A 27,556-nucleotide genomic window follows, 5' to 3' on the forward strand; every position below is an offset into this window, starting at 1 on the left:
CAAGGTCCATAAATAACAACACCCTAGTGGTCCCAGGCCCTAAGGAAGTTAGATTGGCTTCAACCAGAGCTAGGGCCTTTTCAGCACTGGCCCCAACTTGGTGGAACGCTCTGTCTCATGAGACCAGGGCCCTGCAGGATCTGATTTCTTTCCGCAGGGCCTGTAAGACAGTTGTTCCGCCTGGCCTTTGGCTTGGAGCCAATTTGATTCCCTCCCTCCCTCTCTTTCTTTTTTCTTTTCCTTCTCCTCCTGCGATGAAGCTACATTTTAATATTTTAATGTTCCAATATTTTAATGTTGTAATTTATTTTTGTTTTTAAGTTGTAATCATTCATCTTGTTTTTATTATTGCTTGTAAGCCGCTCTGAGCTGGGGAGGGCGGGGTATAAATAAAAAATTATTATTATTATTATTATTAATGCAGACTGTCCTCTGACACAATTGCACGAGGAGTCATTTCCCCTCATTCTGGGGTTCCTGGAGCTAAAATAAGGTAGTGCACTTCCTTGCGTTTAAAGGGGTGTGTGTGTGTGCAAAAGACTAGAGGGAGAGTTACAGAGAAGACGTAGCTTAACGATGAAAAGCTGGAACCCAATTACCTGTGGGGGGGGGAGTGAACGACCCTGCGCATGTGCAATCGGTGCAATTCTGTCGAGGCTTCATATACCGCCTTGTGTGCCTTGGTGGGCAAGAAGAGGGCGTCCACGTCCCCGTCTGATTGGCTGATCTGCTTTCCCCTTGTGCTTTTGATTGGCGAGATGCGAGGAGAGGCGGGGGAAAGACAACGTTACGTCTACCCGCCTTTCTGATTGGTCCACCTCGCTCCTGTCACAACCCGCCGTGTCCGGATGGCTGTTGCCGGCGCACCGGTTACTACCCGCTCCCCAACCTTCTGTCGTGCGGTTCGGCCTCAGGGATTGGCTGCCCGGGAAATCCTTCCTCCTCCTTTCACCAACCCCGCCCCGCCGCGCTCCCACGCACACCCCGCCCCTTGGGTACACCCTGGTGTCCGCTGCGAGGGGGCGAATGAAGTTTGGTGGCTGAAGAGAAGAAGTGGGGCCGCCCGCCCGCCCCCTGCGACGAGCTCCTGGCCCCGCCTCCTGGTTGGCACGGCCTGCTCGCCGTGAGGAGCCCCTCCCTTCCCTCACTCTGGTGGGGAGCGTGGCGGCGGTTGCTCCCTGCGTAGTTTGAGAGAGCGCTGAGCAGACACCCTCCACACACACGCACACACTCACGCAGAGACACCGGTGCGCGCGCTTCGAACGCTCCTGACTAACGGTAAGTGATGCGGCGAGCCTGGCCTCGCGCGCGCGCGCCTGTGCCTCCTTATAACGGTCAGAGGCGTCTCCTCACGGAGCCCCCCCTTTTTTTTAATACGCCGACGGGTGGGAGGCGGGGAGGCTGTAAAGACCGGCTGTAAAGACTCTCCCGCTGCCTCTTGTTCTCCGCCGTCGTCGTTTGCATATATAAAAATGTGCGGCCAGGTACAGGAATACACAGCGCGTGCATTTGTACACAAGCCGCGCGGGCTCTACGTGCTCACAAAAAAAGAAAAAAAGACTATTTTTCCTCGAGGTCTTGGCGGGGTAGGCGTCCGTCGAGCTGTTCGTCACCCGTCGGTGTTAGGCCCTATTCTGAAGGAGATGGTAGGAGTCGGAAGGGAACGCGAGGGTCATCTAGTCCGACCCCATACAATGCACGACTCCTTTTCCCAACGCGGGGCTCGAACCCGCGACCTCGCTGAGATCAAGAGTCTCCTGCCTGGCCTCTTGGCGCTGCCCTCGGTCCTTCTCGTGGCCCCTGATGCCACGCTGGCTTGGCAGGCTGCCTGCCTTCAACAAACACAAACACAACAACACCCCCCTGGGAAAAAAACCCTTCACTTCTTGTAGCATTTTATTGTGGATTTTGCTTCTAGTGGCCGTGATTGTAGTTGGACCCGTGCGCGATTCCTCATAAATGGGATGCTGGAAGGAAGTGGATGTATGAGTGGGGTAACCAGCTCCTAACATGCGCTTCAGCTATTTCTCTCTCTTTTTTGAGGAGGGGGATGTAATCCACACGCAGCCTGGATGAACAAAGGTGGCTCCCCTCTCCCCTCCATCCCTTCCCAGCACATGCTTAAATGCGAATTCGAAGCGCTTAAAGCCTAAAAGCAGGATGGTGTTTGTCCTTAGTGTGGTCTTGCATATGTATGCTGAGAGACCCTGGGAGAAGGAGGGAGAGACATCATTTTTTTTGAGCATGAGTGCTATAGCCTTCTGGACAAATATTGGGGATTGCAGGTGAGCTGCTCTCCACTAAGGAGATTAGCCACTAGAAATGTATTATAAATAAGGTAAGCTTTTTGCCCTATGGTATTATTGCAGTTTTGATTCTCCATACAAATAACCCATTTAAGGACACTTCATAGATCAGATTAGATTATGCCTAATGTTCTGGGATTTGTAAAATAGAACAAATCTATATTGCTGTGAAGTTCTCTCGGAGGACTTCCTTTTGTTTGTTCCTTGCTCCTCTTCCTGTATCTCATGTGATAAAGTGAGAGATACATCACTATATTCAGATTGAGAAATGTGTGGTTTGTGTGGTACTAAATTTCCGTATTTAACTGTCCAGACTGCTCTGGCTCCAGAATACAAATTGCTTTTTAACTTGTATTTTTATAGAGACGAGTGCCTTTAAAGTTCAAAGTAACTCTTTTAACGTTCACTGAGGCCTTCTACATAGTGAGGAGAGCTTACAGAAAAACAACTTCTGCAAGCAAGGCTTTAGTCAAAATCTTCAGCTCACAGCTACACACCTCATGAACTTGGTGTTTTCATGTTCTAACTCCATTTTGAAGATAATACCCTAAGTAGGAATGGACCTGTCATGGCTGCATCTACTTGTAAGAGGGGCAACTTTTATATTTGTGTGTGGCCAACAAGGTCTGGGTAGTTCCTTCAAAAAGATTTCAGTTCCAAAGTTCACTTGATCTTAAGAAAGAACTGCATGCATATTTGGTCTGTGTGGATATTCTTTAGTACAAATTTATTTGACCACAATATGTATAGTTGGTGATAAGAGCTGTTCATCCCAGATGCACTTTGTTGAACTCAAAAGATAGGGTGATGGTACATAATTTTCTTCAGTATTTTCCACCTTCTGAAACCAAAGATCTATCTTCAAGTATGGCTTGCAATATGTGAATCACATCTCATGTTTGAAGCATCAATGTTCCTGCTTTTTCTGGGATGACCAGATTATATGGAAGACAGGATTTCTATACCTTTAGTAGCTAGATAGAAGGGATCATTTTGGCACATATAAATTGTCAAATTGAGATCTACAGATGTAGGGTGGGAAGTATACAAAATTTAATAACAACAACAATTGTAGTGTCAGGATGAGAAGTTGCAGAGACCTCTCTCTTCATCTGTGAAAGATATAGGAAGAATACTTAATACCACTTTAAAGATATTTTAATACCATTTAGTGTGGATGCCATCACTTCCTCTTTTACCTGCCTCCCCACCACATATTGTTCAGGCGCAGTTATCAAGGCATTTTAAAGTTTATAAGTTGGTTCTTTAGTATATTTTGCTTGTTTTTAGCTGCTTCTCCCAGGTTGTTTTGTTGCATGATAGGTTCTTTTCTTCGCTTTTTAAAAATAAAAATTAGAAGCCTGGCCACAAAACAATACACATTTATCTGTTACCTAAATTTGCACACATAAGTAAACCTTCCACAATCTGTATGGTGGATTATGTGTAATGCTTGCATAAATGTTTGCAGGATGTCTTTCAAGTTGGGTGTAGAATTTGTTTACAATTTCTGTATAGCTTGCTTGCAGAAAGAAGTAGACATAGATATAGGAAGAAGGCTTAGGCCAGTCTGACCAACAGCATTATATAGATATAGATATAGGAAGAAGGCTTAGGCCAGTCTGACCAACAGCATTATATTTTCAGCATGGTTATTTTATGTCATACCTTTTGTGTACAGTCGCAGTGTCAGTGTAGAAGAATGGGCTGGTTTTTAATAAAGTATATTGTGCACCTGCAGCAGCATAACTAGATCAGTGGTCTTTGGTCCCCAGAAGTTATAGGACTACAACTTGCATCATCCCTGACCATTGCCTAAGCCCTCAAATGGCTGGGGATGGTGGGTGCTGAAATCCAACAATGTCTGGGAACCCAGAGTTGAAGAATACTGACCCAGATAACAAGGGTCATGCTACTAGAGATCTGTTTAATATGAAATTTGTAGCTTTTCATAGTTGAGAATTATTGCTGTGCAATGAGTTCTAGAAGTGTTTATAAAAACAGCAACAATTTTAACCTAGGGCATTATGCTACATTTGTCTTCAATAGGAAGATGATAGTATATTATGATTAACTGCTGTGAATATGTTTTGCATTTAAACTTCACTTGTATACAGTTGTATACAGTTTAGATGATTTCTAGATAAAACTCACTACTGTGTTTATCTTACCCAGATTTTTCAAAATAATTATTTAATAATACAAGCCACTGTCTATCTTTTGAGATCAAGTCCTTGATGTCCTTTCCCAGAGGCTGCTTTTAAAGCTTAATTGGAAAGAAAAATGCTGGTGATCTTAATGTTCAAAAGCTTTCTCAAATTTCTCACACTATGCAACGGGTCTGAAGGATTGACATGAAACTGTGTTTTATTTAACTCAACAGATGCAGTTTATGTTGCTTTTTAGTCGTCAAGGGAAGCTGAGACTTCAGAAATGGTATGTCCCATTATCTGACAAAGAAAAGAAGAAAATCACAAGAGAACTTGTTCAAACAGTCTTGGCCCGTAAACCGAAAATGTGCAGTTTTCTGGAGTGGAGGGACCTGAAGATTGTCTACAAAAGGTGGTTTTCCATCCTTACACTTATAAGTTCTATCCAACAAAAGATATACTGAATAGTAGGAATAAGGATCTCTTCTCTTATGTGTGAAAAACATATTCAACTTTCCTCAAATACAATTCAATAGCACTGTAGGAATTATGTCTGCAGTACTTTTTCTGTGTTGTAAAAATGAGATAATTTTACACTTAATAAAATAGTTATGCACTCAGATTTTTCATTAAATGAGGCATACATATTTGAAAACTATATTTTAAAGGCTATTTAATGTACTTGAATGTTAAAATGTTACATCATTTTATTTTATATAAGCTAGGACTTGATTTTGCTCAAATATAGAAAGGTTCACAATTACACTATCTTATACTTCTCGCCTGTTCAACTGTAAATTTAAGAGCTATGGAATGTTGTACTGTCTGCTTAATGCCATGAAGAAAATTGTTCTTGCTACCACAGTGAAATTATTTCAATCTTTGTTTCAATAGGTAAACAGATCAAGTACTACCTGTGCTTCAGTGCATTCATAAATCTCTGACAGTTGGAAATGTCATGCCCTGCGAAACTACTTACCACTTTATTTATTTATTTATTTATTTATTTATTTATTTATTTATTTTATTTGCCGAGTTTCTACAGCTGAGAAAATGCAATAAAATTTTTAAAACACTGTTAAACTGATAATACAGATGAGGACTTACTGATTGCACCCCACTGAAACAAGCCACAATGCCACACTTCAAATTAAGGGACAAAGAGAAAAGTTTTTGCCTGGCAGATAAAAACAGATAAAGGTTGTTCCAGGCATGCCTCCCTGGAGAGAGCATTCAACAAGTGGGAAGCCATCATTGAAAAGGCTTGATCTTGTGTTGTCACTCTCCAAACCTCCCATGAAAGAGGCCCACATAAAAGTACCTAGGATGATGATTGTGTTCTAGAGTAGGGTGGGGAACCTTAGGGGCCCCTCTCTTAGCAAAGTCACTTAAATAATGCCGATGTAGCCAGAAATAAAAGAAATCCTGATAACACTGTGCTGAGGAAAATGAACAAAAGCAATGTATAAATAGGCACATGCTGCTTCAGCAAACACCATTTTACCTTTACTGGTTGCTAAGCGACTCCTCTACCCTACTGGCTGGTTGACTTATGGATAACAAAGGTTACCCTTAAATTACAAACTGAATGATCCCTGCTGTAGCACTTCCAACACCCTCCAGGCCTCTATCTCCATTCAGGCCACACCCTTCACTCTGCATCCGCCTAAAGTGATTTGCCTGGCTGTAATGTGTTCTTGAAATGTATTAATGCACCTTCCTTGCCTGGGTGGAGGATAAAAGGTGTGTGTGTATTTAGAAACCTCTGGCTTTTATTTGGCAGAATATAGCTTACTGTACAAAATTAAGTATCTTATTCTACACCCCACTCACTACTGGTATGTGGCCCTTGAGATGGAAAAGATTGCTGGGGGTAGCGCTTCCACAGCCATCTTGAAAGTTTGTTTTCATAAAAACGATAACTGCTATTATAATTATTCTTTCCTATAGCTATTGATTGAATAACTGTTGATAACACACTCAAATATGAAACTTGTCCACAAACTGGCAACTACAATGAGGTACTTGGAAAAAGCCATAATAAAGCTATTTTCAAGCCAGTTTGTAAAGTTAGTGAATTCAGGTTAATTTTGAAAGTTAATGCATTACTCTGAGGAAGTTGGCACTGTTAATTTCTGTGAAATATGTAATGGGTATGTATAATTCTTAAAACAAAAATCTGGCAGTGTTTCATAATTAGAGTAACCTGTTTCTTTCAGATATGCAAGTCTCTACTTTTGCTGTGCCATTGAAGATCAGGATAATGAGCTAATAACCCTGGAAATAATTCACCGTTATGTGGAATTGCTTGATAAATACTTTGGAAGTGTAAGTTATTAATTGGTTTTTCTGGTCTCTGTAGGTGACATCCAAGGATGTCTGCCTGCTTGGGCAGTGGAAATCTACTTGTGTAATGGGACTTGGGTTTCTCTTCTCACCATTTTCTCTCTTCTGCCACGCATTCCCAATATCTACTCCAGAATTTCTTCCCAACCTCCAGAACAGATTTGGGGGATACATGGGGGGAGAAGAGAAAGCAGAAGCCTCACTGACTAAGTAGATGCTCACTCAAGCTCCACTGGGTCTCATCCTATATTATAAATTTCTGTAATGAAGTTTTTTATTTATGTAATACACAAATTAAGATGACTTATTTTTCCTGAAGAAAATAAAAAAATGTTTTAATACACATAAGAAATAACACCCTGTGTTGTCCGTACATGAGTGGAACAGATTTCTGAAGAGGGCTTTCTCTTCCTCTCCTCTCCCTGCAGTCCTCAAAATTTACTCATGAGGTTTGCAAGATCTAGATTAACAATAGATTTGCCCTGGGAGCGGGGTGGGCATGTTGCAGGGAGAAGGAAAAGAAGAGGAAGCTTCACTGTGGAAGTTTGCTTATGTGACATTAGTTTTCACCCTCACAGTGCTTTTGGGGAATTTTAATATTATTCTGCACTCTGAAAAGTGCTGTAAAAGAATAATAAATTTGGTATTTGATTTTATATTACAGCATGTATGCATTATTACTGTGAATGAGAATAAAAAAGTTATCTATTGCATTACATTATATAGGTCTGTTTCCTTACTGGGAACTGTTAATGAAGTCTGAAAGTAAATAATTTGTCAGATATTGCATGTCAAATACCAATACTGTATGTAACAACCAAGAAACTAGGATTTCTTCCATCAGCAACTTCACTGAATCTTCTTTGAAGATATTCAGTAGTGTGCTGCTGCTGTTACAAATGCTATTACATAATTCAGAGAACTATGTGGTATATATATGAGGCCTAGTTGATGAGCTCAAATGATACACTAATTTAAATGCCTGTTACTATTTAAATCAATATTAATATTTTCTCAAAAGTTTGTTCCTTACCAAATCCATGACTTGGCCTTTAGTGATCACACAGAAGATCATGACAATGTGTGTTTCTTTAAAAACCACAGTATCTTAACTTGGCACCTTAAAGAAGGGAATAAATCTCAACATGTTTTTTCCTATGTTTTCTAGGTATGTGAACTTGATATCATCTTCAATTTTGAGAAGGCTTATTTTATTTTGGATGAATTTCTTTTGGGAGGGGAAGTACAGGAGACCTCAAAGAAAAATGTTCTTAAAGCCATTGAACAAGCAGATCTATTACAAGAGGTAAGAAATTTGTTTTTTTGCCAAAGCTCCACCAGCATGCTTTACTCTTTTCTAAGAAAAGCATCTTATTTCTCCGGAAGTTGTTGAAAAAGCTTTTCAGCATGTCTAGCATGTAGCTTCTCCTTAAAAGTCTTCTGTACAATATTGCTTTACCCACTTCTTATTCTGTTAGCTAGCATCACTATATTCAGTATATAACCTATAAAGAACAGTAATACTGCTTTATTTTTTTAAGGTTTCCTTTCATAATGTGTTTGGTGTTGTATGTGTTGCTAGACATGCAGCTACTGTCTCCATGTGTTTGTCTTCTTGTCTAGGCATTTCTGTTGTTTTTATTCAATTAATTTATATCCGTTTCTTTTTATTCAATTAACTGAATGATTATAACTAATTTTTGTCATACCTGATGCATGTATGCCTCTTTCATTGCTGAAATCCAGAAGCTAGACTCTCTTCTTTGAGACGCTAAGGTATAGTTAACATTAACTGTTTTAAAAACAAGTAACAGTGCCATAGCTAACTTAAGTAGATGTACACTGTGCATTTAGAAAATAGTTATAACACTAGTCTTAGAACTGTAGCAAATAAAGTAGACTTTTGGGTTGAAACTTTGCACCTCAGCTGCTAACAAAATGCATTTCCTGTATTACATCCTGTTTTTACTTCCTGAGAGAAGCCCGAAGAGACTAACAGAAAACAATTCAATTAACACAGCATCAGAATAATCAATATAACAAAGCATAGCATATATCAAAATATGAAATATGTCAAAGTCATAAATCTTTGAAATACATAAGAATTAATTCAATAGTAAGGGTCCTGCTTCTGGCCTTGTTGTTCCCACCCCATTTCCCTTTACCTAGCCTCATTGGTATACAGATAGCAGCTGCATAAATATTAGCGAACTCTGTTGCCTTTAGTGCACTGATTTAGAATTAGGGTTTCAACACAGTAGTTGGAACAGTGCATTTTTTGTTAGGCTACATAAAATTCCTAAATCTTGAGGTGATAACATAGAACTGGCACTACAGATGTTTTGAATGATGGTTCAGAGCCATGTTATAAATACAGCAAGTCTGTTTCTACATAAAGGAACATGGATTGAGCCTGCGTGCTTGTACAGTTATGCAAATGTGAACTTTTGTGGCTTTGTATTGCAAACATGGGTGGTGTTTTGAGATGTGTATTTGCTTTGCTTTGATATGTGTTTTGTTGAAGTCCCATCTTTCAGTCCTCCTGTATCCACTCATTAGTGAGACTTTTAAAATAATAAACCATAAATTTATCCTGGTAATTAAGTGGCCATCCCACCCAAATATATATTAACTTCTTGGGTTTTGCCACTTCAGAATATATACACTGGGACTACAGTGGTACCTCGCAAGACGAAAAATGCGCAAGACAAAAGAGTTTTCCGGTTTTTGAGTCGTTCCACAAGACAAATTTCCCTATGGGTTTGCTTCGCAAGACGAAACGTCTTGCGAGTTTGTTTCCTTTTTCTTAAAACTGCTAAGCCGTTAATAGCCGCTAAGCCGCTAATAGCCGTGCTTCGCAAGACGAAAAAAGATTCGCGGAACGGATTAATTTCGTCTTGCGAGGCACCACTGTACTTGTTTAAAAGCATTCTTCATTAAAAGTTCACTGCTTTTAAAATACTGATATACTAAGGAGAAGGCTCAACTGAGTAGATGTTTTTATACGGATGTTGACAGTGTAGTGATTCTGAATTCCCACAAATACTCTGGCTTGTTCATATTATATAAGAAGCTTTAGAAAAAGTTGCAGAAGGAGCAGGTGGCAAATAGAATACTGTGATTAATACAACAGCCATCAAGACTGTTGTGATTGCATACAGTGTCTTTCAGTATATATTTTTCCATTTTCTTAAAATCTTTGATTCTTTATTCCTTACATGAGGTGTAACCTGCTCATGCTTGTACAAAGTGCATGTGTGCAGTGCATGTCTGCAAAGTTGGTCATAGAGGCAACAATCTGCATTGCTGAAGTGCCTATGGGCCGAGGTGTTGGATGCAGCAAGTCAAGCTTGTGCAAATACGGATGATAGGACAGGTGGCAGAGGAAGGCAGAAAACGACAATGAGTAGATGGGTGGGCTTTGGTCACTAAACCTCCAAACTTAATCCTTACCTGGGGGTAAGCCCTGCTGAATTAAGTAGAATTTACTCTTGAATATACATGGTTAGGCTTGCAACCTCAAACACAGCTGAGATTGTTTTTCTCTTTTAACCTATCCACAGGAAGAAAATGTGATATTGGAGATTAGGGAGGAAAGAATATGAATTAAAGGGGTGGAGGAAGAATATTTTTTTTACAGCTGCAACACTATGCACACTTTTGAGAGCAAGTCTTGCATAAGGTTGTTTCTGAGTAAACACACAAAGGACAAGGCTGCAGAGAGATCTATTTGCTATAGCTGTATGATCTTACTTCATTGTTACTATTGGTTTAGTTTGCTTTGATCTTAATAGTGCACAGTGCTTTGTAGGCTGATAGGAAATTAACAGGTTTGTTTCATAAATATGATTTTACAGAGGTTGGAGTGGAAGGAAGTTGAAGGGAGGAGGATTTCCCTCCCCTAACAGATTTTTAAGTATTATAAAACAGGAAATGAGAACAGAAAGATTAGAGAGGTGACAGCTGCTTGTACGCACATAGCTATACATACCTCATGGGGTTCTGGGGAGAGAGTTGAGGGCTGCTGCCAGGAAGAAAGGCAAGCAGAAAAGTGGACCCCATAAGAAGAAGAGTTTGGATTTGATATCCCGCTTTATCACTACCCGAAGGAGTCTCAAAGCGGCTAACTTTCTCCTTTCCCTTCCTCCCCCACAACAAACACACTGTGAGGTGAGTGGGGCTGAGAGACTTCAAAGAAGTGTAACTAGCCCAAGGTCACCCAGCAGCTACATGTGGAGGAGCAGGGAATCGAACCCGGTTCACCAGATTACGAGTCTACCACTCTTAACCACTACACCACACTGGCGCACTGAAGGGTCTGGCAGAGCAGCTCTCCGAGCGCTCTGGGGCTGCAAGTCAGACATAGCAATGCCTCTGTGGCCAGGGTAAAAGAGAAAGAAAAAGGGCGAGTCAGGGGTGTGTGTACCTCTTCCTCCTCCTCTTGGTAATGTATTTTTGTTGGGTCTATCCACTCTGTGAACTACTGTATGCCATGGTCTCCTCTAAGGATTCTTCAAAGTGCTGGCTATATGTTAAAGAAAAAGTAATGATACAAAGACAAACCATGTGGCAAATGTCATGTCTAGTTTGGCTCTATTATCTGGCTGGGATTACAGAATTTATCTGGCCCCATAGTACTAGTACAAAATATTGGCATACTCTGTTCATGTAATTTTATGGTGGATTCGTTTATTAACAGAATTTTGGCTGTCCTTGCTAGGCAAGCCAAAAATAGTGGTTGCCACGACTTTTCTTAGCCATGTGCTCCAGTGACTCGCTATGCTTCCCTGCAGGACAGAATTGTGGGTAATTCACTGGTTTGACTACTCCAAATCAAGTTGCTATTGGGATTGAAGCAACCAAGGAGGTTTTCTCAGCAGGAAAGTATGGTGAGAAGCTTGGTGAACTATGGCCCCCAGGGCAAAACATTGTCATAGTGGCAAAACAACCCCCAGCTTTGAGAAGGGACGGGATCATTACACAGCTGATTTGCAGCTAGCGCTATAGCTCCCAAGTTTGGAAGCAAGATTGGCCATTTGTTTTGCTTGACAGAGTGCAATGGCACACTAGCTGTTGTGAACAAAATTTTGCACGTCTGTTTTACAGAGTAATCCTAACCTGCTTTTCGATTAAAAGTGCCTGAGGTGGCTAATGAACCATAGTTAAAAAAATATAAAATGCAGTTCCTTTTAGAATCTCTTCAAGAAAAAAAGTTCAGTATTAAATTGCAGAACAAAATCCATAGATTTCTCTTCCATACAAATCCCCTTAAAAATCAGAGTTTTGCCAGAACAAATCTTGTTTAAGAAATTGCAAGGGAGGTATAGCTGCCCAACGGAAGTTGTTGAATGTGTGACATTTAAATGTCAAAAGCAAATAAAATAATATTTTCCCCTTATCAGTTTTACTCTTTCCCATCATAATTTAATTCACATAGACTTTCAGGGTTTGTATAATTGATAGTTTATCTTTTCAATAGTGTGTTAGTTATGTACTTTATCTTTTCAGAATTTGTTACTGCAGTGCCTGTGTTGGACTTTGTGTTTACATAAAGTTACAAAAGCAACATTTTAAAATTGTGTGGAATTTTGTGTTCCCTTTACATTGGTTAGTGTCTTTTTGGAAGTTAACCTATTTGTAATGGGTGTTGTGTGTGTCATTCCATTCCGTTCCTTTGCTTTGGTTGGAATCAGTGCTGCCTTATATGTATGTAACAATCTGTTTGATAAAACAAATGTAAACATAATAAGTAGCTTTTCACTTGGGACTCCCTGTACAAAAGCTAGACAAGGAAGAGTCATTTATCCTGCCTTTGTAGCTAATACCATAATACTTCCTTCATACCCTAACACTGAAGGATTTTTTAAAATCCATTTGACAAGCTAAAGCACAAGGACAAAAGGACAATCAGTCCTTCCAGGACAGATTGCAAATGCTCTTATTCAGTTGTGTATTTTAGAATTACTTTATTATCAAGCACATAGTTCATGGGGAGGGTTACATTAGTAGTACACTTCTATTATTTTTGGAAATTAAGTACTTTGTTCACTAGAACTGTGATTTGTTGAATTAGTGCATCATTGCTTCAAAGTTTTTTATTTCATGTTCTGTGAGTGGGCAATGAGCATGTTCACTCGCAGATAACAAAGAAGATCTCACAAGAATGCATCTACTACTTAAGCTTAAGTTCTGGTGAAAGAAATACTTAAGTGATTGCAGAACTGAGCTCCATGCAACCCATTTAAATCACCCTGGATGTGGCACAAGAAGAAAAGATTTTAAGACCAAGAGATGCCTAATCCAGAATAAAGTGGGAACTTGAGAACAAAGATAATCAGAGCTAAAAAGCCATGGGAGGCAGTGTGATATGGAGCGGGGGAAAATGGGAAGAAATGCTTCACTCTTCAATTGCAAGATGCTTGCCCTCAACCATACTTCATATGCTTATCTCCCCAAGATTTGCAGACACATTTATTATGGCGAAAAGCAGTGAGCAATAGATGTGTTAAGCCCCACATTCCCTGTTATGGCCCAGGTACTGGTAGTGACTCAGATCTGTGCCAGCTGCCAAACATTAGTTCAGCTCCTAAATACAAGGCAGTCAAGATTCTTGCAGTGATAACTTTTTTTTGTTCAGAGTATTTCCATATGATTTCAAACTTGCAGTCAGCTTGCTGTAGATATGGAGAGGACTTGGGGCAGTGTTTACATCTAAAGTGTTCTCCATGTTACATACTTGGCCTGACTTATAGGTATGGCAGCAGTCCTGTAGCTCTGTCTAGAGCTGCCAGAGGAATGCAAGGCTTTAAAGTTTACATGGGAGGACGAAGATCACATGGAGAAGTGAGGGGATGCCATGGTTAAAAAATGAATTGTGTACTGTATGCCTATATGCACATAATCATTCTGTCCCTTCTACATGATTTCTAACTTCTTGTAATATTGGAGTGACACAGAGAAATAACAAACACATTGCACACCTAATGTAGTTATTGGGTTTTTGTCATACTTAGCACTGAAAGAATCAGTACCTATGCTTTGCCTCTGAGAGATGTGTGTTTCTGAACTGCTTGCATAAGTTATGAAGCAAGCACCTTTCTGTGTGGTAAAGCTGTTTAATCTCCCTTACAGATATTGTGCTTTGAATTAGATAACTGTCATCACCCTATTTGAATGTTTGGTACTTTGACCTCAGCACAGAAGTAGTCTTTAAAGTATTCGGTAGAGGCAGGAATATTGAATGAGAACTCTGCCTTGTTCTCTATTGTTTCTTCATCGATGTCTTACATCATAGTCCTTTGTAGCATGAGGGAATTAATGTATATTACATAGTACTAAATAGTTTGGGAATGGCATAACTCCACTATTGCAAATTAAATGCTAACTTTAAGAAAGGCTTAACTTCAGCTTTTTAGGTTTTATGTTGTACTCTTCAGAAGAAAACTTCAAAGAGAGTAGCATTCTCTGAGATACTGTCTTTTAAAAACCCATTAAAAATAAATCCGATAGTCCAGTTACATCTTGCTAAGAGTTTTCAAAGCTGTTAGTAAGGAGGAGATCTGAATTAATGTGATCTATTTGGGGACCAAATCAGACATGGTGGGAACTATAATTTATGTGTCTAGCCCACTGTCATATAAAGTTGAGGGTTCTTAACAATAAATGGCATCCATGGGAGACTGACCGACTAACTGACTTTCTCATGTACCTCACCTCCCTGTATTCAGTTGCTTCAGACACTTCCCTATTTCTAGCTCCAGTACCAGAAGTGGATCAGGAATGGGAAAACATGGTTGGCAAAATGAACTGAGAGGAAATAAGGCACAGGAGGAGGTTAAGGGTGCAGTGTTCTTGCTGCAAGACCTGAGTCCCACCTCCATTTTATATGGGAATGGAGCTGACAAGTAGGAAGTATCGTCTACCGTCAAATATAGCTTGACTCTTAACAAATGCTCTCATTGTGTTCAGAATAACTTCCCCAACCTGGAGCTTGATTAGCTATTGGAAAAGAAACCTCTTGTTGTGTTGAGTTCTCATGTTTTTTATGTGGAGTTCATTGGAGTTGTTGTCTTTGTCACATTTTCATTAGCTTTGTCCTTGATAACACTGACTTTTTAAGCAATGCAAAGAAGCCATTTACCTGAGAGCCTTAGCAGTCCTCATATGTACAAGTGTGTGTAATAGTGGATATTTTTTCAGATAGTTTTGCTACATTTTTAAAAAATGTTTAAACTTCAGACTTGCCAAATTTTCAATTGTGCTTGATTTTGTTTGTAGAGCCAGAATGAAGACTGGGGAGGTTTGTCTGAGGATATCTTATGATTAAGAGCAGTCTAAAGCCTTAGCGTTTTGATCCCATCCATACGATTGGTAACTACCAAATTTACCGTTTTGGTGGCATGGTTTACATGGGTGCTTTGCAGAGTTTTGCACGTGTAATGGAACTCTTGCCTGATAAGTAAAAAGAGGAACAGAAAAGTGGCCACTGATGAACTTAACCTTGTGCAACACTTGCATGACAATATTGAAATATGCTTTGGGTGCTCTTGTCTTATTTTCCTTTCATACTAACAGCATCAGTTTGAAGTGTGTGGTGTGTGGTTTTGTTCTGGTGTTGTTAATCTTTAGGTGTTAATAGAAGTTGGAAGGTTCACAAAGTTTTTTGCTAGGTAGGGCCTAATTATGCATTGAAACATTACCTGGAAGGGCCATGAAATTACCATAGGCCTTGCTACAGACCTATTTATTTATTTATGCTTTACTAGTCAATTTCATAGGACAAGCCTAATATACATCTATAGTGCATTGCAACATTTTTGTTGAGTATTTTAGAGGAATATGTTACACAAAAAGGTAAGTGTATTTTAAAGAAATCCCAGTGAACATTCAAATGGATAAACTGAAAACTTTCCAGAGCTAAATTATATACAGAGTAGCAGAAGTACAGTCATACATCGGGATGAATACACTTCAGGTTGAGCGTTTTCGGGTTGCGCTCTGCTGCGACCCAGAAGTAACGGAACACGTTACTTCCGGGTTTCGTCGCTCGCACATGTACAGATGTTCAAAATGACATCATGCGCGAAAACGCAACCTGCAGACACGTGTTACGTTCGCTTCAGGATGCGAATGGGGCTCTGGAACGCATCCCGTTCGCATCCAGAAGTACCACTGTAGTTTAAAAGCCTGGTATCATTTTTAAAGAAAAAAGTTAATTACATCTTCCAGTTTTTTCAAAAAGCTGAATTTCTTTTAATAGAGTAATGGAATTACATGTAAAACAAGTTAACACCTGTCACACTTATTAATCCTGCCTTTCCCCAGTAAGCTTGGGACAGTACAAATCAGGGTGAATAAATGATCTATATTTAAATAATATTCAAAGACCCATTAAAAAAACTTCTGTTTTATTTTATTTCTATTGCATTTATATCTTGCCTTTTCCCCAAAGGAGCTCAGTGTGACATACATGGTTCTCCCCTTCTTTGTTTAATTCCAAGCAGCTGTTAAAAGCAGTTTACTCAATATACCTTTTAGCAAATTAGGTCAGTAAATGAGCATAGAAATATCAATGACTCAGAAGCCTTCTTTTAAAAGTTTTTAATAACTCTGCAGAAGGCCATTAAAGAGGAGGCAGGATGACCCTTCCTTGGGAGGGAATTCTAGAGCTTGAGCACGGGCACTGAGAAGACCTTGTCTCTGTTCCCAGGCATCCTTTCAAAGTTGTTGGGACACACAAGAGTGATCCGTTGAAGACTCAGTCATGTGCAGGCATTTACAGAAGGGAGTCCTTCAGAAAACCCTGTCCTAAACTGAATGACTTTTAAAGGTTATCACTAGCTCTTTGAATTGAGCCTGGAAATGAATTGGAAACCTGAACAGTCATTGTGGATGGACCATAGTTTTGTGATAGAGCACCTGCTTTGTATGCAGAATATCCAGGTTCAATCCCTGGCATCTCCACGAAGTGTTTAGAATGACCCCTGTTTGAAACCCCGAGGAGCTTCTGCCAGTGAGTGTAGACAATACTAAGTTAGAAAGACCAATTGTCTGCATTTTCCTGTGTTTAATAGGAAAGTCATATGGCCCCCAGTAATCTGCCACATTCTTGACAACTGATAGTTTTGAGACAGTTTTCAAAGGTAGCCCCATTTACAGTACATTGCAGCAATCCAGGCATGGTGTAACTAAGGTATTACATCACCTGACCAGATCTGCAGACTCCAGGAATGGATGTAGCTGGCACATAAGATTAAGCTGAACAGAAACGCACCTGGCCACAGCCAATAATGAGTTGGATGCCCTAGAGTTGTTGCTGATCTGCTTGATAGCTGGTGTGGACCCCTAATGTAGATAGCAGCTGTTGCTAGATCCCACGCCACAGGTGAAGAAACAAGAACATAGGAAGTTGCCTTATTTTGAATCAGACAATTAGGAAGCTGACTACACTGACTGGCAGTGGTACTCTGGATTTTTCAACAGGGCCCTACACAGAGATGATAGGGATTGAACCTGATTTCAGAGCTATACCCCTTCCTAAAGATATAAGATGCTCCATACTCTAGGATTTGGTTGTCTCTACCATCATTTATGTGTGCCACAGTGATTATATAGAATGATTGCTGCGGGCTATTCTCCCCTTGAATAGACTGAACAAAAGGTGAAATTGTTCAAAGTTACAATACATTCATCTGTTCTGTGGATTCTGCCCCTGGTTTGAGTGTGATTGTGGAGTAATTTTCCACCTAGTCATGCTGGTACATATCTTCAGCTCTGCTTATGGAGGGTACACCATGGCTCAAATAGTAAGTCTTCCTTTCTCTATTCCACTTGGTTGCAAAGTCCCAAACTTGATGAGAGAAGAGACACTTTCCTATCAACATTACCTACAATGTGATAGAAATTTGCTTAGGACCTGAGCTGCAAAAATTATGCGGGTAGGCTGCAGTGCAGAATATTGTCATTGAGAAGCTAACAGCTTCTTGACTCAGTGTGCCTGCCCTGACCTAATGTTTTAATTACTTTTGTAATGTTTTGAACCAGTTCATTTTTCACTACTTTTTATAACTAATTCTCCCACCCTGTCTGAGGTTGGAAAATGTAAAAAATATAATGTTTTGTTAAATAATAACAAATCAACTTACTGGTGTTTAGCTATCTTTGCCATTGTCCTACTCAAGAGTGGTTTGCTTAAGTGCTTCTGTGCAAGTTGAATTTAAAAGAAAAAATATACAAAAGCTCAACATTATTAAGTCAAACCAGACCTTCACACCCTTCTGGTAAAACTTTGTTCTTCCTTATATAATATTCTAAATGCAGCAAACTCCTTTAGAAATGCTACACAATGCATGCTCACATGGGGCAAAGTGAAACAGAAGGAGCAAAATCTGATGTGGATGAGAACACTGAGTCTAGGTTACTGACTAGTTATTCTTGTATTTTTAAGAACTTGTTCAAAGACACCGTAGGAGGGAATGCTAGTCAAGGTTAAAGCTGATGTAACTCTTGCTCTGTTGCCTGAGAAGTTAACTATTGTTTCTTTGCAATCTTATGCAGCATCATGAGTTGTGTGCAAAAATGATCTAATGAGAACAGAACATGTTTAGTAAGCATAGAATGCAGACAGTGTTGCAGGGGGACGGAGATTGAAAACTGGAGGGAAACTGGAATGGAGTGGCTGGAAATCTATCTGAACAGGAGCACTGCACATTAGTTGAGAAAGTTCATTTTCTTCTCATTAAGATATTAAATGTTAACTAAATATAAGACTAACATGGATCCCAGTTGATATTAGAGCAGAAGAATTTTTTTTGGGGGGGAGGGAGATTTTTCAGTTTATCATTTCCTGGAAAGCCCATATTTTTCATACATAAACACAGTGCTATGGGAATGTCCACAGACTATTCTTATGCCTGGTTATTGTGCATGAGAATTTGGGCATTCCTATTTAAATGAGAATTCTCAGAAGGGTCTTTGTATTAGTCTTCTTAGAACTGGTCCTGAAACAGTTATATGAATGGTCTGATTGTACAGAAGCTCTTAGAAGTGTGAGAGAATTTAAGGTCCTGTTAAATTAGCCTTGGTTGGTAGGAAATCCCAAAAGCCAAGTCTCCATCTGAGTAGTTGGATTAACGGTTAGCTGGCTTGGAATGTTAATACAAGTGGTTTTAAAAATGGCTTAGACAGAATGTGGTCATTGTGCTTAGAGATAATTTGCAAGACTGCACTTTATTATTTTGCTGATGGGGGGATATTCTAACAATCCCTTGCTTGCAAATTGCCATGCTGAAAAACACATCGGGTGGAGCGGGGATAGAATTTGATGTAGTTAGATTCATTATCAGAAACTGAACAATTTTCATACTTTAATTTCCACACCTCTTTCTGTGCCTCCAATAAAAAGGAAAAATGACAATTCTATTCAGCAGTACGCAGGCAAAGTTCTGCTTTCTCTACTTAAATGTAATCATATGCAAACAAATAATGTTTGACTGTAGCCATGCATGGTACAGACGAGTCACCACAAGCTTGTTGTGAAAAATTGAAGCACGCATACACACACAAACACACAGCAACATTTTTTAAACAAATGATTCATTGATGTCTAATTGCATATAGTTTGTTAAACATACTACAGTGATGTGCTTTTCAAACCCTGAATAGCATGTTGTTTAATAATGCATGTGATTGAGAAGATTGGTGTAGAAATAGTGTAATATAGCATTAAAAGTAGTGGTAAATAAAAAACCATTTGCATTATTGTATGCATGCAAACTTTGTACTATTTATAAAGAATGTGCACATTTCTTTTGTAGCCACGTCATGAATACTTTAATGTCCCAGTATACTAAATGACTTCATTCACCATGCATACAGAGACGTGATAGAGCCGATTTACTCATGGCAGAATACTTATCCTCAGCTGGACGAATCCAGTCATCTTGAACAAATTAGTTTATCACATTTGTTTTGCTGTTGTATATTTTCTTTTCCTACCATTTGTGATGTCTGTGTTTTTTCTTTTCATGTGTCTTGTCGGCATGCCATAACTTCCATGTTAAATCTTACCAGTAGCGCTTGTCATAGCATGTAGTATTCAAGCTGGAATACGTTGAGCCCAACATTGCAGTTTAAATACGCAAACACTATGGTGACTGTATTTTTCAAACTAAGTATGAATTGGTATGTGTGCATATATTACAGAAATCCATTGACAGTGAATTATTGTTGGACCCGTTAAATGTTCGTTTAATAGATAATAAGAAAAACTTCGTAGGCCATAGAAAAAATGGTTTATATGACTATACTTCAGTGCACTAATGGAGCTGACCCAAACATTGCCACAGCAGGCAGAATCTGTGCCTGCAGGTAATCATACAGAAACATCCACAGATATTCTGAGCCACTCTGCAATTTCTATTCAGAAATGTGAACATTCCAAGTGTGAGCAGTGGTAGACTAATTCTGTTTACATTGCTCAGGAGGCTGCTATAAAATAGTGATTGCAAAAATAGGAAAGAGGCAGGATTAGCCAAATGAACTATAAGTAATAGAAAATTCCAGATATACATGTTTTACTTGAACAAAAATGTCAGTTATAGTTCACAAGTAAGGGGGTTTAACATTCTGAATCTACAACAGTCTGGGATGTATTAGTATCAAATCTTAGGATGTTTTCCCATTACAAAACTTTCCTGTTTTTGTTGTATTGCTTCTGTGAATGTATATGGTAAATGCTGCTTGCATTCTCCTCATGCCTGAATCTTTAAAGTGCTGTGCATGGAGTGCTAATGAGGTGCTGTGTTATGTTATAGCTTTATACGGCTGCATGCTTGTAAATTTCTGTGAATTAGTTTTCATGGCATGGTCTATAATAAAGTATTGCATGCACTCCTGACGTGAATGGCTTCTTTTTTCCTCCATCTCTTTGCTATGATATATTTCATGTTTGTGCAGTTGGCCTTTGGTAATTCTAATCTACAGGCATAAAATATGTGAAAACACGTTTGATAAATGATTCAAACTTCAATGCATTAGCATTATTTAAATTGATTCTCAAGCATTACTCAGTTACACATTTTCAAACAGCTGTTAACATTTGTTTGATTGATATTCAGAGCTACTATGTAGTTTAAATGCTCCCAGATTGCATCTGGGATGTTAACTAGTTGAGGGTGTGCTTGCTTCATTTACTCATAAAACGTTGTTAATCAAAGTGCAAATTAACTTTTAATTTTTTACCCAGTATATGAAAATACACACAACAATAGTCTGATAGTATGTGCATATTGCCCAGAGTTTAGAGTCCATAAGCACTACTTCCTTGAGGTCCTGTCCCGATAGGAGAATATGAACATTTCTGTGGATAGCTCCAACTAGCATGGAAGTCCAGCCTGTGCTTCACATGGCATACAGTGGCGCTAACCTACCTCACAAATCAGTGAAAGGAAGAAGAAAAATACTATCTTCTTGATCTGCAGCTTCTGATGGAACGTGCCCAATCCCAAGTAGTTCTTGTGTGGCAAGGAGCTGTAGTCTGCCTCACAAATGGGAAGAACGGTGCCTTTCACTGCCAATGGATCTGTTTGTCAGGAAGCACCTTCTTTACACAGAGCAGATTAGGCTAAAACTTAACTGCAGTGCTATCTCGTATCCTGCCCTTCAGTTCCATACACTAGCATGTCTTTCTGTCAATGCAGAATGGTGGCAAGTGATCATGCTGGTGATTGTATGTACCATCTGTGCTAATCTAGAGGTTCTAGGAACATCCCGCCCCACTTGTGATAGGCCAGCTCTTTTATCCTTATATCCATGAATATTTAGAAGCATTGTTTATTTCTGTGATGTGTAAATGAATAATAAAGGTAAGTTTCTTGTGGTTTCAGTCCCCTGACAATAGCCTTTTCAAAATTTCCAGTTTTAAAATCATAGTTGAACATCCAGAAATTCAAAATGCATCTTTAACTATATTCTTTCACATTTTCAATGCTGCCTTTTCTGAAAATTGTTGCCTAACTCTGACTCTCTCTTTTTGGTGCTGTGCCTTGTTTAGGATGCTAAAGTAAGTGTAAACTCTCTGTGTTTATACAAAAATTACAAGTTATGCTTTTAACAGGAAAAACAAACATGGTATGCTTTTCTTAAGGTAGTCTTAGAAACATCTGATGTTCAGCTAATAGTACAGTTGCTGTCAAATCACTTCAAGAAGTCCCATACAAACTTCACATATAAAGTATAGAAATCTAAATTTTTAAACCTAGAAATGTTGATTCTAAAAAGTTTTAGTGGTATCATAGCATTCTTTTATGTCAAATAGGATGGGGAATCTGTGGTCCTCCACTTGTTGTTGGATTACAGCTCCCATCATTCCTGACCACTGGCCATTCCAGCTGGGGTGGTTGGGGGTGGGAATTTTAATAGCAATATCCCCTATCTCTGCTCTGAAAACAGAAAATAATTTGCTTCCTCTGTCTGATGACAAAAGAAAAGGGATGGGTGTGTGCGATGAATACTATTATAAAATGCTTAAACATTGAGAGTGTTCTGCATAACTAGCGACTGCTTGGTGAATATCCTGAATTTCATCAATTCCCTATTAACATAGCACATATGGTTTGGCAAGAGCACAAAATCTGTTCATTCTCTAATTTTCCCTCCACAGGAAGCGGAAACCCCTCGTAGTGTACTCGAAGAAATTGGACTGACATAAACTTCCTTCTTTGCTGATGTCTTGTGTGATGTTTCCGCATAACTAAATGTTCACTGCCTTCATTTATTGTTAGCTAATGGTGTTATGATGCTATTTGTCAGTATTACTGTTCTGCTGAGCTACATCTTTTAGGCCTACAAGAAAAAATCCATTTACTGTAAAATTTAAAAACAAGGGAATGAAAGATTTAAAAACATTTTTCTGGGAGAAAAGGGATATTGCAGTGATTTAAGCCACAGTAATTTATAAGCATTGATGAGTCATAAATGGCAATTTTAGTAAATATATTTTGTAAAATGCCATACATAATGTATCAAGTACTGTACATTATGTCATACACTGAAAAGAAACAATTCCATATGGCAACCAGTCGAAATGTGTTAATTTGGTTTTGTGTAACCAAAGACTTTTACTATAAAGTCAGCATTTGTTATACTCAGTTTAGGTTGTTAGATTGGGGAGAAACAACTGTTTTGCAGCTGTTCATAATACCAAAGAATTCTATTGAGATCTGCAAGTTCAAGATCTGTTGCGAGATGTTAGTTGTTTTCTTTCTAGCAACAGGGTTGTAAACAGAACTTGTATCAGAATGAAATTGTACAGTGTGAAATTCAGTCAGAAAACTGAGTTAATGTACAAAGGGAAACCTGCTGAGGCTACATGGAATTTTCTGTTAAAAAACTTATTTTTTACTAGCTTTCTTGATTGCACATGTAATCCTTTCAAAAGTGTAAAGCAGTATTAAGCCAGAAGTCATTGAGATGACATAATCTCAAAGGGAAAAATGTAAGAAGAGAACGTTACAACACATCTGTCTACCTTTCTCCAAGTATATCAACTATACTTAAACCAGAACTCAAGTAGCTATTTTGATAATCTGACAATCTGTGTGTTAATCATGGTTTTTCGTTTTTCATTCTACTTTGCAAGGATAGGTTTACTCCCTATCTTTGAACACTTCTAGTGTGTTCAAATCTGAACACACTAGAAGCAAACATTACACACAAACTCTTTAAGTCATTGGCATACCTTACCTCAGCTAGTTTTTTCAAAAGGCTGCAAAGCTATGCACACTTTATTTGGCAGTAAGTAATAATAATAAAACAATAATAATAATAATTTATTATTTATACCCCGCCCGTCCGGCTGGGTTTCCCCAACCACTCTGGGCAGCTCCCAACAGATTAAACACAGAATAAAACATTAAGTCCTATTGAACAAAGCAGGATTTACTACCATATAAACATGCATAGGATCAGGCAACATGAACTTCACAAAGTCAAACTCTGTTTTACTCTGTCTTGCATTTCCCTGCATGTCCTACACTTCACATAGTGCAGAACCCCAGTACAGAACACCTGCTGTTGAAAGCAGTGTGACTTCCTGCACATTGTGTTTGTGTGTGTTACTGCACGCCTTTCCAATAATATGACTATCAAGTTCCCCTCCTGTGGGTCTATTTGCTGTGATTACTGTGTTCCAAAGCATCCAAATACTTTATAAGCTGTGCCAGGCATTTGAAAGATCATGGCTTCATGCCATAATCACAAAGGAGAAGTTATGAAAATATCATGTTTGCATAAGATACCCAGGAACCCTGTTCTACATTTCACTCACAGAAAATCTGGAATGAGTTTCAAGAGACATTAGAGTGGCCCTCTGTGTGATGTTGAAGTGATCGAATTACTTGACATTTTAAAAAGTCGAAAGCAATTTTTTTAATGTATATTCAAACCATGTTTAAGGTTTACAATGTTGCCTTGTATGTGCTTGGTTGGAAGCTTTGTTGTGACTGTGACATAAGCTGTGTGGACACTGTCTTAGTATCACACCAGTTGAGTTGTAATAAATGTTCATTTTTACTCCATTGCTACGTCTGTCTGTTCAGAAACTTGCGAAAATAATTCGTTTCCTTTTACGGTTAAGAATTTTAATCTTTTTCTTGACAGTTAAATATAGCACTTGTAATGCAGTAGAGGATTTTCTTAACAGCAAGCATATGACAATATACAACATTTTTTTCTAAGAAAAAGTACTTTGTGTTTTTCGGGAGTTTTGTTTGTTAGTTTGTTTGTTTAACCAGTTGTCCATGTTTAAAAACATATACAGTCAGTGGAAGTATTAGAACACAATTTATAGAAACAAAACTTTATTCTGTAGCACATCTTAGTTTATAAGGTGTTTTTCTTTTGTGTTTTTTTCTTTACTTACTTGCAAATCAGTTATAAACAATAGTTCATATACAGCTGGGTTTTTTTGTTTTTCATTTTTACAATCTCATCCCTCACAGAAGCACCAAATATATACTTATTTACATTTAACAAAAGTCATTCCAGTTTTTAAACAAAGGTATCATTCTTCAGGTCGTATCATCATTCCTCAGGCCACCGTGTATTCTTGCAGGCCTATAACAATATTCTATATAAGGTGTTTATCCGTTTTCCCATCATTTCAGAATTAGTATTGTGGTACTCTATTGCAGGGGTAGCCATTGTGGTGCCTTCCAGATATTGTAAGGACTCCCATTAGCCTCAGCCAACATGGCCAGTGGCCAGGGATGATGGGAGTTGTAGTCCAGCAACATCCGAAGGGCACTGTGTTGGCTACCCCAGCTCTGTTGTAATTCACAGGAGACATAAATTTTAGAGACTTGTTTAAAAGCATCAACAGCTTATCTCCTCAGTTACATTTAGGTTTATCTCAATTGCTTAAGAAAATCAGTGTCTAGATGATAACCTTTCCATTCAAAACAAATTTATTGACAGATTATTATTCCTGGTTGTTTTCTGGCCTTTGGAAATGAACATTATCAACTGAAAGTTCATGGGTAGCAGTGTTAGGAACTGAGATATGAAAGATAGGAGCTAAATGGCACCTTATAGCTAGGTTATGGTTGCAACAACGGAATGTCTAGGCACGCTTTTTATAACAAGAATAAGAAACTGAAAACAAATGAACCTCAGCGAAGATACTATGTTCATTTCCCACATGGTCTAGTCCTTTCCCTGCCCACCCCCCTAATATTCTCTTCTCCAGTCTTCAGAGAGTAGCTGGAAGTGTGGAGGCAGAAAAAGGTCCTCCTTTCCTTCCACTCTGCAGTTTTAATCTGAAATCTTAGGCTCCCAGAGCTCAGAAACTGCTCACGCTAATGAATTTCCCTGTCACTAATGTGCCGAGAACAATGGGAGTTTCGAACACTGATGGGTAAGTAGCCTGCCAAAATAACTCTTTTTAGAAGTTTAGAGTTTTGTTTTGTTTTTAAAGAACTGCAGGGCTCGAAGTTGACTTTTAAATGTTTCCCAGTGGTATATATTTACCTCCGAAGTCAAAGATGTGGGTGTTTTGTAAAAACAAAGTCTAGATTGTGAGACGAGAACAAATTATTCCACTGTGTAATTCACTTTTACTACTTTATGCAAATTGTTCATGGAGAGGGAGGTAAGAGCTGAGCAGCTTGTTGAAGCCATATCCCTTACCACAATAAATGTCTAGTTTCTCTGATTTGCAGTCTTCAGCAGGTATAATCCATCCATTAAAGCATAATTGTGTAGCCCTAAGACTACAGCCACACCAAGCTAGCACTCCCTCTGGCACTCCAAAGATGCTGAATGCAGTTGTGTTGTACTACACCTACAGCTCTGATTACAGCAGAAAATGTTTACCTTATTTGTGATTATTATTTGTTTATTCTCCAAAATAAACTTGCATATAGCTGTTGAGGTTGGGGAACAGAAAAAGCTATCCCCACCCCACCCCGACAATTACTGTAGCTGATTGTACTCTTAGCAGATCCTGTCTTTTGGGGGGAAGAGGGTTGCAAATACAGTGGTGCCTCGCAAGATGAAATTAATTCGTTCTGCGAGGTTTTTCGCCTTGCAATTTTTTTGTCTTGCGAAGCACGGTTTCCTGGGTATTAATGTTTTTAAGAAAAAGGAAACAAACTTGCAAGACGTTTTCGTCTTGCGAAGCAAGCCCATAGGGAAATTCGTCTTGCAAAGCAACTCAAAAAACGAAAAACTCTTTTGTCTTGCGAGTTTTTTGTCTGGCGAGTTTTTCGTCTTGCGAGTTTTTCGTCTGGCGAGGTACCACTGTAGTGATTGGATGAGGGAGACGCTCTTTAAACTGTGTTAGCTCTCAAATGTCTTGTGACTGAATGTCTGTTTCCTTCTCCAGCAACCAGCTCCAGTACCCAATCTGCTCTGTATGGTCTCTTGTTTGTATTTACTTGTAAAGAAATAGAAGTGATTATTTGTACTTCTAGGTGATGTGCATAAAAATAGTTCACAGAAAATGAGTCAGGAAAACAAGAACAATTAACATCATAAAGCCAACAGTTGTAAAATGACTGAAGCAAAAAAGAATGGATCCAGAGTTCAGCAAGGATCTCACTTGAATGCAGTTTGTAGTAGTTGTGAGCAGTTCATCTGAGCCACCAAAAGAGACTTCGCCAAAGATCTCTGTGATCAGGCTAGAATTCCAGGGTCAAGGATATTGCAAATTAACATAGGAACCTTGACCCTGTCCTAGTAACGGGGGCAGCCAGTGAAAACATTTAAGCGCCAGGTATGTGCTGACAGTAGCTTAACTAGTCTAGCCAGTATTTTGTACCCGTTGGAGCTTCTGGGCTGGGCACATAATAGCATACTGCAATAGTAAAAGTCGAGGTTATCAATGTATAAATCATCGTAGCCACGTTATCCCTGTCCAAGAAGGGCTGTGATTGGAACACTCACCATAGCAGGTAAAAGGCATTCCTAGCCACTAAGCCTCAGCAGCAAAGATGGATCCAGGAGACCCCCCAAGCTATGCACATGTTCTGACAAAAGGAGAGTAACACCCATCCTGGACAGGCAGATGGCCAATCCATCTCCTGGAATTGGAACTACCCTGGGTTTAAGCTTGGCTTATTACCCATCCATTCCACAAATGCCTCTGGACAGCATTCCAGACTAGGCTCTGCCTTTCCTGACTCATGATATGAAGAAATCTAGAGCTGGGTATCATCAACGTAAGACATTTCCCCCCAAGCTGTGAATGACTGCTCT

The 27,556-nt window shown here is 39.1% G+C and overlaps 1 protein-coding gene across 5 annotated transcripts; it reads left to right on the plus strand.

The window, feature by feature from the left end:
- Positions 1-880: 880 nt before the first annotated feature.
- AP1S2 (adaptor related protein complex 1 subunit sigma 2) lies at positions 881-24,378 on the plus strand. Of its 5 annotated transcripts, XM_082221057.1 has the most exons (6): positions 1,315-1,484; positions 4,690-4,868; positions 6,676-6,784; positions 7,971-8,108; positions 15,080-15,172; positions 22,464-24,378. In XM_082221057.1, exons 1-5 carry the CDS (start codon positions 1,473-1,475, stop codon positions 15,122-15,124), a joined length of 483 nt encoding a protein of 160 aa, XP_082077183.1. In that variant the 5' UTR covers positions 1,315-1,472; the 3' UTR covers positions 15,125-15,172; positions 22,464-24,378. The 5 variants fall into 5 exon arrangements, with proteins under 5 accessions (XP_082077185.1, XP_082077183.1, XP_082077186.1 ...); XM_082221059.1 differs by lacking the exons at positions 1,315-1,484; positions 15,080-15,172 and adding an exon at positions 881-1,278; XM_082221060.1 differs by lacking the exons at positions 15,080-15,172; positions 22,464-24,378 and adding an exon at positions 8,549-8,584.
- Positions 24,379-27,556: the final 3,178 nt, after the last annotated feature.

The sequence above is a fragment of the Podarcis vaucheri genome, assembly GCF_965113315.1.
Source record: "Podarcis vaucheri genome assembly, chromosome: 4".
Classification (NCBI taxonomy): domain Eukaryota; kingdom Metazoa; phylum Chordata; class Lepidosauria; order Squamata; family Lacertidae; genus Podarcis; species Podarcis vaucheri.

What these genes read in the sequence shown, in the direction of transcription:
- AP1S2 (XM_082221056.1), top strand. An exon ending in CTGAAGATTGTCTACAAAAG is followed by an intron (nt 4,869 to 6,675) that starts GTGGTTTTCCAT and finishes TGTTTCTTTCAG; the next exon opens with ATATGCAAGTCTCTACTTTT. An exon ending in TTGATAAATACTTTGGAAGT is followed by an intron (nt 6,785 to 7,970) that starts GTAAGTTATTAA and finishes TATGTTTTCTAG; the next exon opens with GTATGTGAACTTGATATCAT.